The 15,218-nt window shown below is 56.9% G+C and overlaps 6 protein-coding genes across 6 annotated transcripts; 3 read left to right on the plus strand and 3 right to left on the minus strand.

Annotated features, from left to right (window-relative positions):
• Window positions 1-141: 141 nt before the first annotated feature.
• LTHEOB_10843 (Nad dependent epimerase dehydratase) lies at window positions 142-1,598 on the minus strand (the record flags this gene model as incomplete). The annotated part of the gene is made up of 5 exons (XM_035507533.1): window positions 142-220; window positions 278-551; window positions 731-1,294; window positions 1,343-1,504; window positions 1,550-1,598. 5 exons carry the CDS (start codon window positions 1,596-1,598, stop codon window positions 142-144), a joined length of 1,128 nt encoding a protein of 375 aa, XP_035366977.1.
• A 1,366-nt stretch (window positions 1,599-2,964) lies between these two features.
• Window positions 2,965-5,989, minus strand: LTHEOB_10844 (DNA topoisomerase i; the record flags this gene model as incomplete). The annotated part of the gene is made up of 4 exons (XM_035507534.1): window positions 2,965-3,099; window positions 3,153-5,462; window positions 5,518-5,762; window positions 5,938-5,989. The coding sequence occupies 4 exons, from the start codon at window positions 5,987-5,989 to the stop codon at window positions 2,965-2,967; spliced, it is 2,742 nt and encodes a 913-aa protein (XP_035366978.1).
• A 455-nt stretch (window positions 5,990-6,444) lies between these two features.
• On the plus strand, window positions 6,445-7,606 carry LTHEOB_10845 (ATPAse F1 complex gamma subunit; the record flags this gene model as incomplete). The annotated part of the gene is made up of 5 exons (XM_035507535.1): window positions 6,445-6,503; window positions 6,603-7,192; window positions 7,242-7,321; window positions 7,374-7,427; window positions 7,481-7,606. 5 exons carry the CDS (start codon window positions 6,445-6,447, stop codon window positions 7,604-7,606), a joined length of 909 nt encoding a protein of 302 aa, XP_035366979.1.
• A 1,712-nt stretch (window positions 7,607-9,318) lies between these two features.
• LTHEOB_10846 (uncharacterized protein) lies at window positions 9,319-10,847 on the plus strand (the record flags this gene model as incomplete). Its single annotated transcript, XM_035507536.1, has 2 exons — window positions 9,319-9,519; window positions 9,573-10,847. 2 exons carry the CDS (start codon window positions 9,319-9,321, stop codon window positions 10,845-10,847), a joined length of 1,476 nt encoding a protein of 491 aa, XP_035366980.1.
• Window positions 10,848-11,492: 645 nt separating this feature from the next.
• LTHEOB_10847 (DNA-directed RNA polymerase i and iii subunit) lies at window positions 11,493-12,784 on the minus strand (the record flags this gene model as incomplete). Its single annotated transcript, XM_035507537.1, has 4 exons — window positions 11,493-12,076; window positions 12,131-12,530; window positions 12,583-12,687; window positions 12,737-12,784. The coding sequence occupies 4 exons, from the start codon at window positions 12,782-12,784 to the stop codon at window positions 11,493-11,495; spliced, it is 1,137 nt and encodes a 378-aa protein (XP_035366981.1).
• A 520-nt stretch (window positions 12,785-13,304) lies between these two features.
• LTHEOB_10848 (NADH-ubiquinone oxidoreductase) lies at window positions 13,305-14,773 on the plus strand (the record flags this gene model as incomplete). The annotated part of the gene is made up of 2 exons (XM_035507538.1): window positions 13,305-13,961; window positions 14,015-14,773. 2 exons carry the CDS (start codon window positions 13,305-13,307, stop codon window positions 14,771-14,773), a joined length of 1,416 nt encoding a protein of 471 aa, XP_035366982.1.
• Between the last annotated feature and the right edge of the window lie 445 nt (window positions 14,774-15,218).

Genomic DNA, 15,218 nt, shown 5'->3' on the forward strand with positions numbered 1-15,218 from the left:
TTGTTGGAGAGGTTTTTTTGGGGTTCGAAGGACGTCGGGTCAATGTGTTGCATTCGTAATTGGGTCAGCCGTCCACTGCATGAGCGTCGAGCAAATGTCAAGTCAGCAGGAAAAGATTTCGGTTGCCGTTGGGCGGGGCTGTTATGGCCACCAGCCCATTCGCTTGTAACTTTCTACGACATCCTCAAGCTTCTCCTTCGTGAGGATCGGGTGCTTGTATCTGTCGCCGCCCATCAGCTTCGTCGCGCCTTTGATGCAATCTCTGCAGGAAACTTACTCAAACCCAGTCTCTTGCTCAAAGAGACTGCCGTCCATGCTGAGGTCGGTATCCTTCAGGATTTCCTTCTCCATAAAGGGGCTCAACGGGTTCGGGTTGGCCTTTGAAATGCCAGCCTTCTCCTGCAGCTCCGCCCAGGGATCCAGTGTCTCGTCGTTGACGTCGTCGACGACGTGCTCCAAGTTCAGCCGAGCAAATGCGGAAATCAGCGTGCCGTGAAAGCCCGTCGGGATGTTGAACGTCTCGTGTATTAAGTTTGCCAGGGTTCCTTGAGCTGTGCACACACTCCTATTAGCAACGCCGAACGCGGTTTGATCGGGCCCTGTGGCACGACATTCAGATGGCCGGATTGCCAGGAACGTGCACCCGGCGTGCGAGCGTGATCGGTGGGGCCACGGCCCAACGTCGCTGGCCAATGAAGCATCATCTTGGGAGGTCGGGGGTTGCACTTACAAGTGTTGGTGTGGTCAACGACGTTGAATACGGCCGGCTTGGGCTTGGGCTCCTCCTTCTTGGAGTACCAATCGGCGGCGGTCCACAATGCCCTGGCGACGTCCTCGACGTGGACCGTGTTGGAACGCAGCTCGTCCTTCCACAGCCACTTCATCTCCTTGCCGAGCGACTGGTAGACGCGAGCCATGCAGAGAGCGGTTGCCAGGAACTTGCTGGTGTAGGGCCCGTAGACGTGCGGCAGACGCATGACGATCAGGTTCAGGCCCTCGATCTTGGCCAGGTCCTCCTCGGCCTGCAGCTTCCACTTGGCCATCTTCAGCCACGGCTTCAGCTTGTCCGTCTCCTTGCGCGGCGTCGCCTCGGGCTTGTAGACCATGCCGGTGCTGAGCTCGACGAAGGCCTTGACCTTGCGGCGGGCGGCCTCTCCGCCGACGGCCATGGAAAGGGCGTAGGAGCGCATCTTGTAAACCTCATCCTCCTGCGAATAGCGTGTTTCACCGCCGCAGTTGAAGACGTAGTCCCACTGCTTGCCGTCCGGGCGGTCGAAGATGCGGCCGAGGGATTCTGCAGAGCTTAGCGGAGCAGGAGGGAGGTGGGCGCGCGGCTACTCACGTTCGCGCGAGGCGTCGGCCTGCATGAACTTGTCGCGCGAACAGGCGTCGGCGAACTCGGGGGCCAGCCATGCCAGCTCGGGCAGGTGCTTGTCGACGATGCGCACCTCCGAGGCGAGCTGGGCGTCGTGGATGTGCTTAGCCAGGAAGCGGCCGGTGTAGCCTGCAAAAGTTAGCCTTGGCCGGCAGCAGGAGCAGTGGTACGCACCCAGACCGCCGATTATCAGCACCGAGGGCTTGTCGGCGGGGTCGGCCATGGTGATGGTCGGGAGAGTCGTGGCCGGTCGAGGGTGAGGCAGGAGCGGTGCGGGAGCGTGGGCTGGGAGTCAAGTCGAGGTGGGCTGGCGGGAGTGGGCGGTGGGCGTGCGGTGCAATTGGCGTGGTCTGGGAGGGCGGTGTCGAGGAGAGCGCGGGAGCGGTGCGGGCTTGGGCGAGGGGGAGGGATGCGATTGTTCGGGCACTGGCTGGCCTGCTGTCGTCTGCTAGCCCGGGGGGCAGGTTTGCTTTAATGACCGGCCGCGCTCTGCTCGCGGGCAGCAGATCAGCAAATTTCCCAGCGGCCGCGCCAAATGGCGATGATGCAGCTCCGATCATGCAGCCCCGTTAAGCTTCATTTTTGCGACTGCGCGCCCTCTGTGCGACCCGGCGTGTGCTGCCCTCGCCGTCGCAGCGGGGCCGCCGCCGCTCAGGCACACTCTGCACGCTCAAGCCCTCGACCCAGCAGGCCGCAAGCGCTGCCGCTGCACGCGCCGACACCACAGGGTCAGCTGAGCCGCTGCCCGCCAGGTACACCCGCTCCCCGGCCGCCGCCTCGCCGTCGACGACGACGGCCGGCCTCGCACCATGACATAGCTGCACGCAATCCAGCATTGCGCCATCGCACGCCCCCATGCCCGGCGGTGGTGTTGTGGGTGCCGGCCTCGACTCGCGCCCTGCGCCTCCTGGGCGTCGCGGGCGACCCTGTGATTCCAAAAAGCCGCATCGATCTGCACGCCTGCGATGCGCGGCTTTATGGGTTTTCCCGCTGCCGTCGACGGCCGTCATCGGTGGCGGCGCGCCATCTCCCCATCAGATGGATATTGAACGGCCATCGGCGATACATGCACGTCCATTGAAACTTTTGTTCCTAGCCTCTATATGTCATGCCAGATGAGGCACAGCCAGCCTGCAGTGACCCGTCAGTGGCACACACAGAGATCGTCCCGCACCTGCATGAGCTGCCGCCAGGTCCCCAGTGTGGAGAGCTGCCACTGCTGCTGCCGCGCCCAAACCCTCGCAAAAACCACTCTGAGAGCCCTCATGAACCGCTCCCTGCCAAACGCCCCGACGGCTGTAGCTTGCCGACCGCTATGCAGATGAAAATCCATCCTTTTATTGCACCTGCCCAATGCAGGTCTACCCCGCCTGCCTTCGCTTCCCATGATGCCGCACAAGGGCCAAGCCGCGCCCCTGCAGCGAGGGTCCACGCTGCCGCACGCGCGCCAGTCGAAAAAAACCAAAACACCACTTGCCTTTTTCAAGAAATCTCGAGAAATATTATCAGCCCTTCTAACTGCGCCAGACGCCCACAAAGCAAAAAGGAATGCAGTGGGTAGCAATACTCGGCGTGCTGCTGTGCAACACTCAGAACTCCCAGTCCTCGCCGGCCGACTTGATCGCCCAGTCGAATTTCTCACGCAGCGTCTTGGAGAAGAACCGCTCGATCGGCACGTTGAACTTCTTCGAGAACACCACCGTGAGGCGCGGGTCGATGTAGTTCTGCTCCACGCGTTAGCACTCCCGTCTTCCGTCCCCATCCGAGCGACACTTACAATCTTGGACGTGCCCAGCGCAACTTCCTTGTTGTTATCCTTGTCCTCCATCTGCACCTTCGCCGTCTCGATGCGCTGCTGCAGCTGCTCGACCTTGTTCTCCAGCTTCTCCACCGTAACCCCCTTGCCCTCGGCCTCAATCTTCTTCGTCTTGTTTTCCTTCTTGAACTTCTTCTCCAGATCGTCAGCAACCTCAAGACGCTCCTGAAGCTCCTTGGCCTTCATCTCCTTTTCGCCCTCAGCCACTCGCTTCTCGTTTTCCTTCTCGAACTTCTTCTTGATCTTGTCGCGCTGCTCCTCGACAAGCCCCTGCTGATGCTGCTCGACCCACTCTTGAGTGAGATCCTCGGGAAGCTCAAAGTACTCTGCTCCCTTCTTCTTTTTGATCTTAGGGTCGAGGTCAATCATCATTTGCTTGACGCGCCACTGCTGATAGCGAAGACCGTTGATCTTCTCCTGCATCTTCTCAATCTGAGCACCATGCGTGGCAGCAACAGTTCTCTTGTGGTTGCAAAGGATGGCAACCTTCCGGTTGGCTTCGTTGTAGTCCTTGACCTTCTCGGCGATGCTTCCGGTCGACTTCATCTCTCTGAGCAGCCTTGCCATGGTGTACGAGGCGTTGTAGGTACGGAACACCTTCGCCGTCAAACCCTGCATGTAACTGCTGAGATATTTGTTAAGACCCGAGGTTGTCAGTCTGTCGAAGACTTCGTCGCCATCCTTCTTGGGTGCCTTCTTGAAAATCTTCAAGTTCTTGAACACCTGCGGCTCAACCTCGACCTCGTCGTAGAAGCGAATACTGTCCTTTCCGAGGAAATCGAAGACTACCGTATTCGGCGGCTTCAACGTGATGTTCTCGTACTTCAGCGAGCAGCAGCCAACAGTATCTGCCTCATCCTCTCCCTTCTCATTGCCGGCACGAAGGGCGAATTTGTCGATGAGATAAACAGCCGTGGCCCGCTGGCGATCGGCCATGACTTCGGACTTGAGGTCGCGGGTGTAGTCCTTCCGGATGCGATCAATGTGCTTCTTGAGCTCTCGCGCCTTTTCGAACTTCTTGAAGTCGCTCTGACCCTTGATATCCGAGTTCGCCGCGAGCATGACGTACTTGTAGGCGCCGTTGATGTTCTCTTGCCACATGGCGAGCCAGGTACCCGTTTGGTCATGCTTGACTTCCTTCCATTTGTGACCAGGCGGCGGCGCAGGAACCTGGGCTTCCTTGCCGATGTTGATCGTGATCTGTTCTGGCATGACCCTCTTCTTGACCTTGCCCGTCTTCGGGTGCTCGCCACGGCCACGGAATAAGCCGGGTGGTTCGACACGAAAGTTGCCAACCTTTTGCTTGCGTCCATCCCATTGGCAAAACATATAAGGCGCTTCAGCCTCGTCCTTGGCTGCCTTCAAAGCCTTCTTCTCCGCTGCGGGAAGCGCTTTCTTGGCCTCGCGTTGTGCTGCGTAGTACTCGTAAATGTCCTTGAAATCGCACTTTTCAAACTTGTCGATCTTGATCTTTTTGCCGTCCGGACCCTTTGCATGGCCGGTTTTGTCTAATACCTCTTTGAAGTCGTGGAAAAAGTTCTTCTGGAACGTGGGGTTCTCGACGTTGTGCGTCGAGTTCAGCATCGATCCAAAGAAGGTGGCGACTTCCTCGGCGTCCTTGTGTAGTTTGACAGGGATTCCATCGTACTTGAGCTTGACGTTCTCCGGGAGGGGCTCGTATTCGGGAGGGAAGACGACACCATTGTGCTCCAGCGTCGTCCACTTGATGGAGTTGTCGCCCTTGGTCGGATCCTCCCACCATTTGTACTCTTCTTCCTCAGCCTCAGCCTCTTCATCGTCTTCCGTCTCCTTCTTTGCAGCTGCCTTGCCCTTGGTGACTTTCTTGGGCTCTTCCACCTTCGCCTTGGCTCTCTTGGCAGGAGCGGCTTTCTTGCTGAGAGGTACGTCGTCGTCAGACTCCTCCTTCTTGACCCCGTTGGCCTTTCTGGCAACCGGCTTCTTCTTTTTCGACAGAGGGATATCGTCATCACTCTCACTTTCCACCTTCTGAGGTTTCCTCTTGGCGGGAGCCTTCTTTTCCGCTGCGCGGATGGCCTTGGCTTCCTTCTCGGCGGCCTGCTCGATGTGCTTCTTTTCATTTGCAAGCTTTCTCCCGAGAGGGACATCAGAATCGGAAGACTCGCCGACATCCGCCGGCTTGATCTTTGGGGGTAGTTGCTGCCTAATCGACTTCTTCGCCAAGGGAATATCGCTCAACTCGGAATCCGAAGCAGAAGTCGCCTTGGGTGACGAGGTCTTACGCCGCTTACTCTGTGAAAGGCGTCAGCGCAAGTGAAGCACGTAGATAGCATGAAGAGTGACGCACCAGTGGCTTATCGTCCTCGTCCGAGCTCGTGGCCTCCTTGTAGCTTTTTCCGTTGATGCTTGCGCGCTGCTTGCGCTTCCCGTTGGCGAGACCATTCGTGCCAGGCTCGTCAATATCCATTTCCCTGACAGGGCCATTGCGTATCGAAATGTCAACCTCGAGTTGACCGTTCTGGCCGTTTGATGAGGGCACTTCTTTGTCCATGGCGTTGTCTACGCTCTTGGGTATGGTGTCGGCAGAGGCGGCTGAGAGGATTACGACTGTCAGCAAGATGCAGGAACGAGGTGGACGAAGGCAGGTGAGGTAGGCAGGCAAGCAAGTGTGAGGGGAAGCGTGGAAAGCAGGTGGCGCATGAGGGGAGCAAACTGAAAGACCACCGGCGCATTTCAGCCGAGCGAGTGGATACGGGACGTGACATACAGCCGTTGGTCTTGCCCTTGACGAGGGGCGTGTCGCTGTCGGAGGAGGACATGATGCGAGGCGGGCGACGGGTGGCGGGCGAACGTGCGAAAGGGAATCCGAGTCTGCGCTCAGCTGCGACGGCCCGCTGGGTGGCACCGAGTCTGGCGAAGATGCGCGAACCTAGTGATGTCGGTTGGGGGAGGGTGGTGGGCGAGAGCCAGCGGAGGCCAACGCGCGCGGAAACGGGGAATTGGAAGCAGGCGATGATGGCGGACCGCAGCGGGCAAGACTGCACACTGGAGAGCGAGGGAGTCGTGGGTTCACAAAGGGTCGGCTTAGCTTAAGAGGAACGCTTCGATTCTGGGCCTCAGGCGCACGTGACTTCGGCGCTAGTGGCTCGCTCTCGCCGTGAGGTTGAAGTGCAACATCCTGTACAGTTTCTCCGCCGACCATCCGGAGCACCACGCCCACGTCGGTTCGCATCGACCGCTTCATCACTCTCCCCTCCGCTCTCTCTCAGCCTCAATGATGCTCTCGAGAGCTGCCCGCCCGGCTCTGCGAGCTGGCCAAGCGGCCGTCGCCCGGTAGGCCTTCCGATCGCCCGCGCCCGCGCCCGCCCTGCGCTCAATCCTCGATTCGATGCAATTGGCATCAGATACTGACTCTGCGCGTGCAATTGCCAGGCCCGCGACCGTCAATGTCGCCGCCAGCGCCAACTACGCCACTCTGCGTGAGATCGAGGACCGCCTCAAGTCGATTCGCAACATCGAGAAGATCACCAAGACCATGAAAATCGTCGCCTCGACCAAGCTCACCCGCGCCCAGCGTGCCATGGAGACGTCGCGTGCCTACGGCCAGGCTTCCAACAACGTGTTCGAGCAGGCCGAGACCAAGCCGGTCGAGGGCGAGGGCAAGAAGGACCTTGTCATTGTGTGCAGCTCCGACAAGGGTCTCTGCGGTGGTATCCACTCTGGTCTGTCTAGGTTCACGCGCAGGATCCTCCTGGAGAAGCCCGACACCGAGCTCGTCGTTCTCGGTGAGAAGTGCAAGTCGCAGCTGAGCAGAGGCAACGCCAAGAACATCCAGCTTAGCTTCGCCGGTGTCGGCAAGGACATTCCCACCTTCGCGGACGCTTCGGCCATTGCGGACCAGATCTCTCGTCTCTCTGGCGACTACGGTTCTGTCAAGATCGCCTACAACAAGTTCATCAACGCCCAGGCCTACGAGCCCGTCACCATTGACGCTTTCTCGGAGGAGGCCATCACCCAGTCCGGTCAGTTTTCGGTCCGGTTTCTCCAAGGGAATGTGCTAATGCTTCTCAGAGAACCTTGCTGCCTTCGAGATCGAGGACGAGACCCTCCCCAACCTCCGTGAATACGCCCTGGCCAACTCTCTCTACTGGGTATGACATCTGCCCGAGTCGTTCATGATTGACTGTTTCTAACGGATTTTAGGCTCTTGCCGAGGGTCACGCCTGCGAGCAGTCCGCTCGTCGCAACGCCATGGACGTGAGTAACCCTGCTCATATCAAGATATATCCACGTACTGACTGTGCACACAGAACGCCTCCAAGAACGCCGGCGACATGATCAACAAGTTCCAGATTCTCTTCAACCGTACCCGCCAGGCCGTCATTACTGGCGAACTTGTCGAGATTATCACTGGTGCCGCCGCCTCCGAGGAGTAAGAGAGATCGATTTGACAGCATCTATTTAAAAATCCCGTTCCGTCGATGCCGGAATTTAAGTCAAATCGCCCGATTGCGTGTATGTAGAATACAAGCGTTGCCTGATATCCCAATCATTGAGCGTATTCCTTGTGAGAAAATGCTAGTAAGACGAACAAGCACTCATTTAGTGCGAGTGGTCAATCCGACTATTAATATTGAAACGGATATATCTGAATAGCTAACATTACTAGCACCCAACTAAAAGTATCAAGTATAACACTACGTTCAACGAAAAAGTAACAAATATAACGTTACGCTCACCACGTGGGGCAGAGAAACTGGTCCTGGGAAATCTTTTCCACGAGAGATACAGTTCTCTATTTATGAGGGTAGTTCGTGCTGCTCAAGATGTGGGCGTACAACAGACAATATCTCATGTGATTTGCATTATATATACCAAATCTTGGACGGATCAAGCGGATTACTGCTCGTGCCCTTTGATATATACCACAGTAAAACCGTTAGAGAAGCAAATATGGGGGGAAATAGCGAGGGAAATCGGTGAGGAAGCAATACGGTAGTAACTGGAAGGACAATGGGCGCGTGTAGAAATTCAACGAAAGGTAAGCGCACCAGTACATCATACATAGCAGGATTATTCCAGCACTATAATTAGCATTGCTTAAGGTGTTTGGCCTTATTTTATTTTTATTCCTGGTAGACTTCTCACTTTAGACTTAGAATGACTAGCCGACATCAGTGTTTAAAAGGTAAATAAGTATAGTTAAGAAAAGGATACAGCCAAAGGTTAGACGGCTCTAGAGCGGGCTTTACCAAGGACACAATTTACGTACTAAGATTATACACAACAGGTGCAAGGAATAAAATGAGGGGGAAAAGGTTGTCCACGAAAGCATCGCGGTATAAAGAACTTGAATGTTCCGGTCTAGCTTCACCACAGTCTTCAGCCTTATACTTAAGTTATCAAACCCATGTTGCTACGCAGTTAGGCTTATATGGCATGAGGTGACTGTAGCGTTGTAGATTGAGTTCCGGAACGACATGATCTGAAACGCGAATACATGCAAGCCACATACATAGCACAGGGGGGGTATCGCAGCCGAATGCTAGCGTGAAGAATAGTAAGTACTAAAGAAAAAACAACATATGTGGGCAGTTGAAGCTGTCGTCCGGACGTGAGTGTATAATTTTTAATTCAACATTTGCGTCCGGACGATAGCTTCAAGTACCCATGGCATGAGCGAAAAACTAAATTCACGGTAGCCTTCGGCTGCAACATCCCTCTGTAGAAACTCGGTTATTTGATTTTGCGGGACCGTCAAGGGGCGCCCTGCGTGTGGGCAGTTACCGGATATGGAAACTGTGTAACCACCGATGCTTCCGGGTTGACGTCTCTGCGATCACCTGGACATGGAGCTCCAGAGATTCAAAAAGAAACAGAAGCCTCGCTTCCTCGACAAGAGGCTTCTACCCACCGGTCAAGGATCCGCGTCCGGGGTAACTTTTTTGCGCCGTATCCACATTTTTTGAGGCTGGTCACCGCTCTTGTTTACGCTCTTTGTCCCGGCACTCGCCGCGCGCAGCAACCCCCCGACTTCTCGCCGACCGCGTCTGGGTCCTTGTCAACACCGGATGGCCGCCTCACTATCTCCCCTAGCCTCGGATTTGATTGCAATCCCCGACTCTTGTACGTTCGCTGAGGAGCAAGCATGATCCCAACACGAGACATTGGCACCCGCTACAACGGCCTGGCCACAGTGCCCAAGTTCGCGATGCACGTGCCGCCGGCGGATGAGCCCAAGGAAGATGTTCGCAAACTGTTGAATGAGGTGAAGCACCTCTACTTCGACCGGCGCTACAGGCAATGCGCCTCCAAATGCCTTGAACTTTTGGAAAAGCACTGCCAGGACGTACGTTTTATCTGGCGCATCCTCTGGAATGCCGCTAACAGCAATCTTTGTAGCATCACCCTCTGGTCCGCACTTTCCTTTACTTCTACGCCGCGTTGTCGTATGACACGCTCGCGCGATCCATGCATAACCATTCAGTGGCGCGCATTCCTTCTCTGCAGCAGTCCGAGGACTTTTACAACAAGGCGCTTGCGACGTTGCCAGAGCCTCTTCCGCTTCAGCAAGACGAGAATCGTCCGCAGTCGCCGCCGAAGCTGTCCCTCAGCCTGCCAGCCCAGGATGATCAGCCAGCGGGCAGGCCGCCCATACCCAGCATGTGGGATCTCACCTCGACCTTTGACGCATTCGACCTTTCTTCCCTGGCTTCGAGGCGTCATTCCTTCAACAGCTCCAAGCACTCCCGGACGGATTCACTCGTGACCGACGTCTCCTGGGCCGCGGATCTGGGCTCTGACCCCTTCGTGGACGACCAGCATGACCACAAGCCGGAGAATAACTACCTCTCCGTCGAGCCGCCGAGCGTCAAGCGGCCTTCGCCGCTCCAACTCCGCAAGGCCAGGTCCAGCGACTCTCTGCTCTCCCAAAGCAGCACCCATACGGACTCGCCAGCGCAGACGCCCAGCCGCAACAGCAACAACCACGACAACGGCCTCGATGCCAACTATCAATTCCCGCCGCCCCCGCAGACGCCCCCTCCGCAGACGCACGGCTTCGTGGACCTTGTCGAAGGCACGCCCATCCAATGGGCCACGCCCTCGCAGCACCAAGACGATTATGACGACCCGACCACTCCCACGCCCGCACGTGTCACCCGCGCACCCATTGAGCGCACCCACCCCTGCCCGCGCCTGCTCTTCCCGCGCGACCTCTCCAGCAGCAGCCTGCTGCCGCTTCCGCTCAACACCCGCATCCAGCACTTCAACGGCGACCTCTCCTCCTTCCGCGCCCAGCTCGTCTCGCACCTGCTCTCCATCCAATCGCTCAAAGGCAGCGCCCTGAGCTCCAATGGCAGCAGCCCTGCCTCCAGCCGCTCCGTGTCGTCCTCGTCCACGGCGACGACGTCCTCTGCGTGGTCCGAAGCCACCGCCACGAACTCGGGCGGCGCGGCCGAGGAGAACAAGCGGCGCAGCTCCGTCATGATGTCCGCACAGCCGTCCGAGCCCGCGGCGGACGGTGCTGCCGCTACCACCAATGGACGCGGTATGACGCACGATGAGAAGGCTGACCGCATCCGCGAGGGCAGGAAGAGGATGTGGGCGCGGGAGCGGTTCGATCCCAGCGGCTGCCGCGAGCTGGCCAGGCTGGCCTTGCAGGAGTGCGAGGCGTAGGAGTGGTCCTTTCCACCACTGATGGAAGAAGTGAGAGAGACCTTCTTCGCCTTTGCGCGCCTTTTTTTCATTTGTTCTTTTCCTTCTTTTCTCCTTTCTTTTTTGGACTTTGAGTGTGAATATTACGAGCGAAGAGCACGCGACTACGGCCGAGAATGAGACAGAACCAAGAAGGATTGGCGAACGAAGCATAACAGAATTCTATGTACGAGACGAGGAGCGTTGGAGTTGGCAGGCATTTTGTTTTCTTTCCTCTACCCCCCATAATGTTTGTAGAGCTTGCCAAGACGGATACCCTTCAGCGATTGCACGACATTCACAATACACAACCCTCCAGAGATTTTGGCCCCTTTGAGACGATTATTTGCATCCTGTGTAGAATTTGATTCTCTACTATCTTCTTGAAAACAGGTAGACTGGAACGAGGGCTATGGAAGTATTTCCATGCCTGCACCATGCCCCCAACCTCAACTACCAATCACATATATAACTTTTGATCGAGGAAGAGGCCAAACCCCAAAACCACCTGTTTTGTGACCCATCGCCGTGAAATAAAATCGAGCAGCATCCGCTCCTACCACTCCAATCCCAACCGGAACGCCTTGGCTATGCAAAATCCATTTTAAGGAGGGGTATACCACGAGATTACCTCATGAGGTTGGCCATGTTCCTCTTCATGACCTGGCACTTGACCTTGAGCGCCTTGACGCTCTGAATGAACAGGTCGTCGCTGTCGAACTGGCCGGTGCTCTCGACGTTAAAGATAAAGTGATCGCGCACACGGCCAAGCTTAACCTTGTCCTTGAACTCGTCGTGGCGCAGGACCTCACGGGTGACGGTGTCGTTGAACGGGTTCGCCACGACGGCCTTTTTCTCGCCCTCGTGACCGGCGTACGGCGAGCCGGGCTGCGCCGCCTCTTCGTGTGTTATGGGCACCTCGGCGATGACGCCGGCGGGGAAGCAGCGCGCGAATTTGCGCGCGTCGGCGCCGATAATGGGCTGCGTGATCTCAATGTGCGGCAGCAGGCGGTAGGTGGCAGTCGCGACGGGTGAGAACTTGGCGTGGTCGGAGCCGATACTCTTGATGCAGTGCATCGAGAGGTTGATGCTCTGGCCCGGCCGCAGCTTCGCGATCAAGATGTCTGGATTGACAGGCTGGATGGCACCGTCGCCGGCGAAGAGCTCCGTCTGGCGGCCAGTGGGGATGAATTTGATTTCAGAGGCATAGACTATGGGTCGGGTCAGTATTCATGTGGCGAGCCATGGACTATCGGATGTCGTACCATTGGAGTTGATGAAGAGCTTCTTCGGGTCCGTCTCTCCCTTCTTGGCCAGCTCTCGCGCATCCGGCGCCCATTCACACTGCACGTTCAGCTCCAAGACCACGGTGTTGTAATCGGTGTGTGATGTTTCTTCCGGCTCGCCGCTCTCAGGCTTCTTGTACCAGGTCATGTTCCTAATAGCCTCTGGGTTTCCTTTCAGCGGGATCAGGCCCAGACGATGGGCTAGCACCTCGTCCTGGATAATGGAGGTGTTCTTGATGATGTAGACATCCTCAATGGCGAGCGTGGGGAGCTCAGCGATCAGGATACGGCGGAAAGCGTTGGCGATGGCGGCGTCAACGCCAACGAGAGAGAACTGGGACTCGAACTGGTCGTTCTGGTGGAATTCGACGCGGAAGTTCTGGGGGTTTGTTAGTATGCTGCAGCGCGCATGCCGTTGCAGCGGCGCATACCTTTCTGAACTTCTCCAGGCTCCATTTGTGATCCTCGCCAGGGAAGTGACCGGGAAAGTCGGTGGAAGAGATGTTGGAGACATGCTCAGCGTGCACGCCGACGATCTGCGGCGAATTAGAAAAGCGTGGGCAGGAATGGCTGAGATGAACATACCCGGCGGCGCTCCAGCTCTTGCTGTGTCGGCTGATGCTTCTGAACCATGGCGTCCGGGCGTGTCTTGGTGCAGTCTATTGCTGTAGGCGCATCGAAAAAAGTTGCGATTGCTCTGAACTTCTCTCGGGGAAACCGCGGCCGCAGGAACTGCCGCCTGCGACCGCCCTGCAACTCGGCTCTCAGTCTCTGCAGCATGCTCGGGAGGCGTGCGAAACCCTGGCCGGAGCACGGCCGGACGGCTGCACCCAATTCTGGATTTGATGATTTGGGAGTATCCTAATCTGCAGATAGACGTCTACCGAGAGCGATGGCAGCCCGGAATCTCAGCTTTTGATGCATTATATTGGGGTGCATGTTCTTACTAGGCCGTGTTGTTCGAATTTCGTGGGGCCTTGGTTGGCCATGGTTTCGCACAGGGCAGCGCGGCCGGCTAGCCAATCGTTGTGGATTTGAATCGTCGACCTCATCATTCGGATAGCCAGCTCCCGCTCATCGCCTCTCCACTCTACCACTCGCCGCCCCGGACAATCGACCTGCACAGGGCCCGGCGTTGTTCCTACCAGCGACAATGCCCGTCTCCCTTGCCAGAATCGCCGGCAACACCGCGCGGAGGCTCGCCGTTGCCTCCCGCGCCCCGGCCACGCGCAACGCCCTCCCGCGCTACAACAACCTCGCCCGTAGCATCTCGACTTCGCTCCCGCGCCACTACGCCGAGCCCGTCCCCAGCGGCACCCAGCTCATCGAGACGGAGGCCGACTACGCGACTCCCGTCAACGAGACGACGCTCCACACCGAGGAGGCGGATGCGAAGGGCCGCAAGATCCGCCACTACACCGTCAACTTTGGACCCCAGCACCCCGCTGCCCACGGCGTGTTGCGTCTGATCTTGGAGCTCAATGGCGAGGAGATCATCCGCTCCGACCCCCACGTCGGCCTGCTGCACCGTGGCACTGAGAAGCTCATCGAATACCGGACATACCTGCAGGCTCTGCCCTACTTCGACCGTCTCGACTATGTCTCCATGATGACCAACGAGCAGTGCTACTCGCTGGCCGTCGAGAAGCTGCTGAACATCGAGATCCCCGAGCGCGCCAAGTACATTCGCACCTTGTTTGGTGAGATCACTCGTATCCTCAACCACCTCATGTCCGTCTTGTCCCACGCCATGGATGTTGGTGCTTTGACGCCTTTCCTGTGGGGTTTCGAGGAGCGTGAGAAGCTGATGGTAAGAGCGGCACTTGCGAATCAATAATTGGTGGTAGTTTTAATGCTTTGCAGGAGTTCTACGAGCGCGTCTCGGGTGCCCGTCTCCACGCTGCCTACGTTCGCCCTGGTGGTGTTTCTCAGGATCTTCCCATTGGCCTTCTGGACGATATTTACCAATGGGCTACTCAGTTCGGTGACCGTATCGACGAAACTGAGGAGCTCCTGACGGACAACCGTATCTGGATCGGCAGAACCAAGGGCGTTGGTGTTGTTTCCGCTGCCGACGCACTCAACTACAGTTTCACTGGTGTCATGCTCCGCGGTTCCGGTGTGCCGTGGGATATCCGCAAGTCGCAACCGTACGACGCGTACGACAAGGTCGACTTCGAAGTTCCTGTCGGCGTCAATGGTGATTGCTATGACCGTTATCTCTGCCGTATGGAGGAGTTCAGACAGTCTCTGCGCATCATCCACCAGTGTCTGAATGACATGCCCGCCGGCCCCATCAAGGTCGAGGACTACAAGATCGCTCCCCCGCCGCGCGCCGCCATGAAGGAGAATATGGAGGCCCTCATCCACCACTTCCTGCTCTACAGCAAGGGTTACTCGGTTCCGCCGGGCGAGACCTACAGCGCTATTGAGGCACCCAAGGGCGAGATGGGCGTTTTCCTCGTCAGTGACGGCAGCGAGAGACCGTACAGGTGTAAGATTCGGGCGCCTGGTTTCGCTCACTTGGGTGCTTTCGACCAGATTTCGAGAGGTCACTTGCTGGCCGATGCTGTGGCTATCATTGGTACGATGGATCTTGTGTTCGGTGAGGTCGACAGGTAAAATAAGGGGGTAGATGGGAGCATATTAGGGGGCTAGAGGGGGCAACCTAACTTTGTACATTTGTTTGTAGCGCGACTTACCAGACGGTATGGAATTTCTTTGAACGATTCTCGGCTTCTCTGTGCTGAAAATCCACGCTACTAATTGATTTCGCACGAGGTGGAGCAAGTCTGAATATAGCAACATCCATGCTTGGAAAATAGGGTGCACGACGGAAAATGGCCGAACTAGACAAAGTAGTCCCGATGTACCGAATCCGCAACGGGCTATGGGAGCGATGCAAGCACAGCCATGTTGAGCTGTCACTATTACGTATGAAGTGAAGCTTGCGTCTAAAAAGCCGATCACATACGGTACCAGGTGTCGAGCGAGTTGAATCACTAAGAAAGCAGAACCACAGAGGAATCAGGATTATCCAGACTAGCCAAAAGGGCATCTTGGGTTG

This window comes from Lasiodiplodia theobromae (assembly GCF_012971845.1).
Source record: "Lasiodiplodia theobromae strain AM2As chromosome Unknown scaffold_42, whole genome shotgun sequence".
Classification (NCBI taxonomy): domain Eukaryota; kingdom Fungi; phylum Ascomycota; class Dothideomycetes; order Botryosphaeriales; family Botryosphaeriaceae; genus Lasiodiplodia; species Lasiodiplodia theobromae.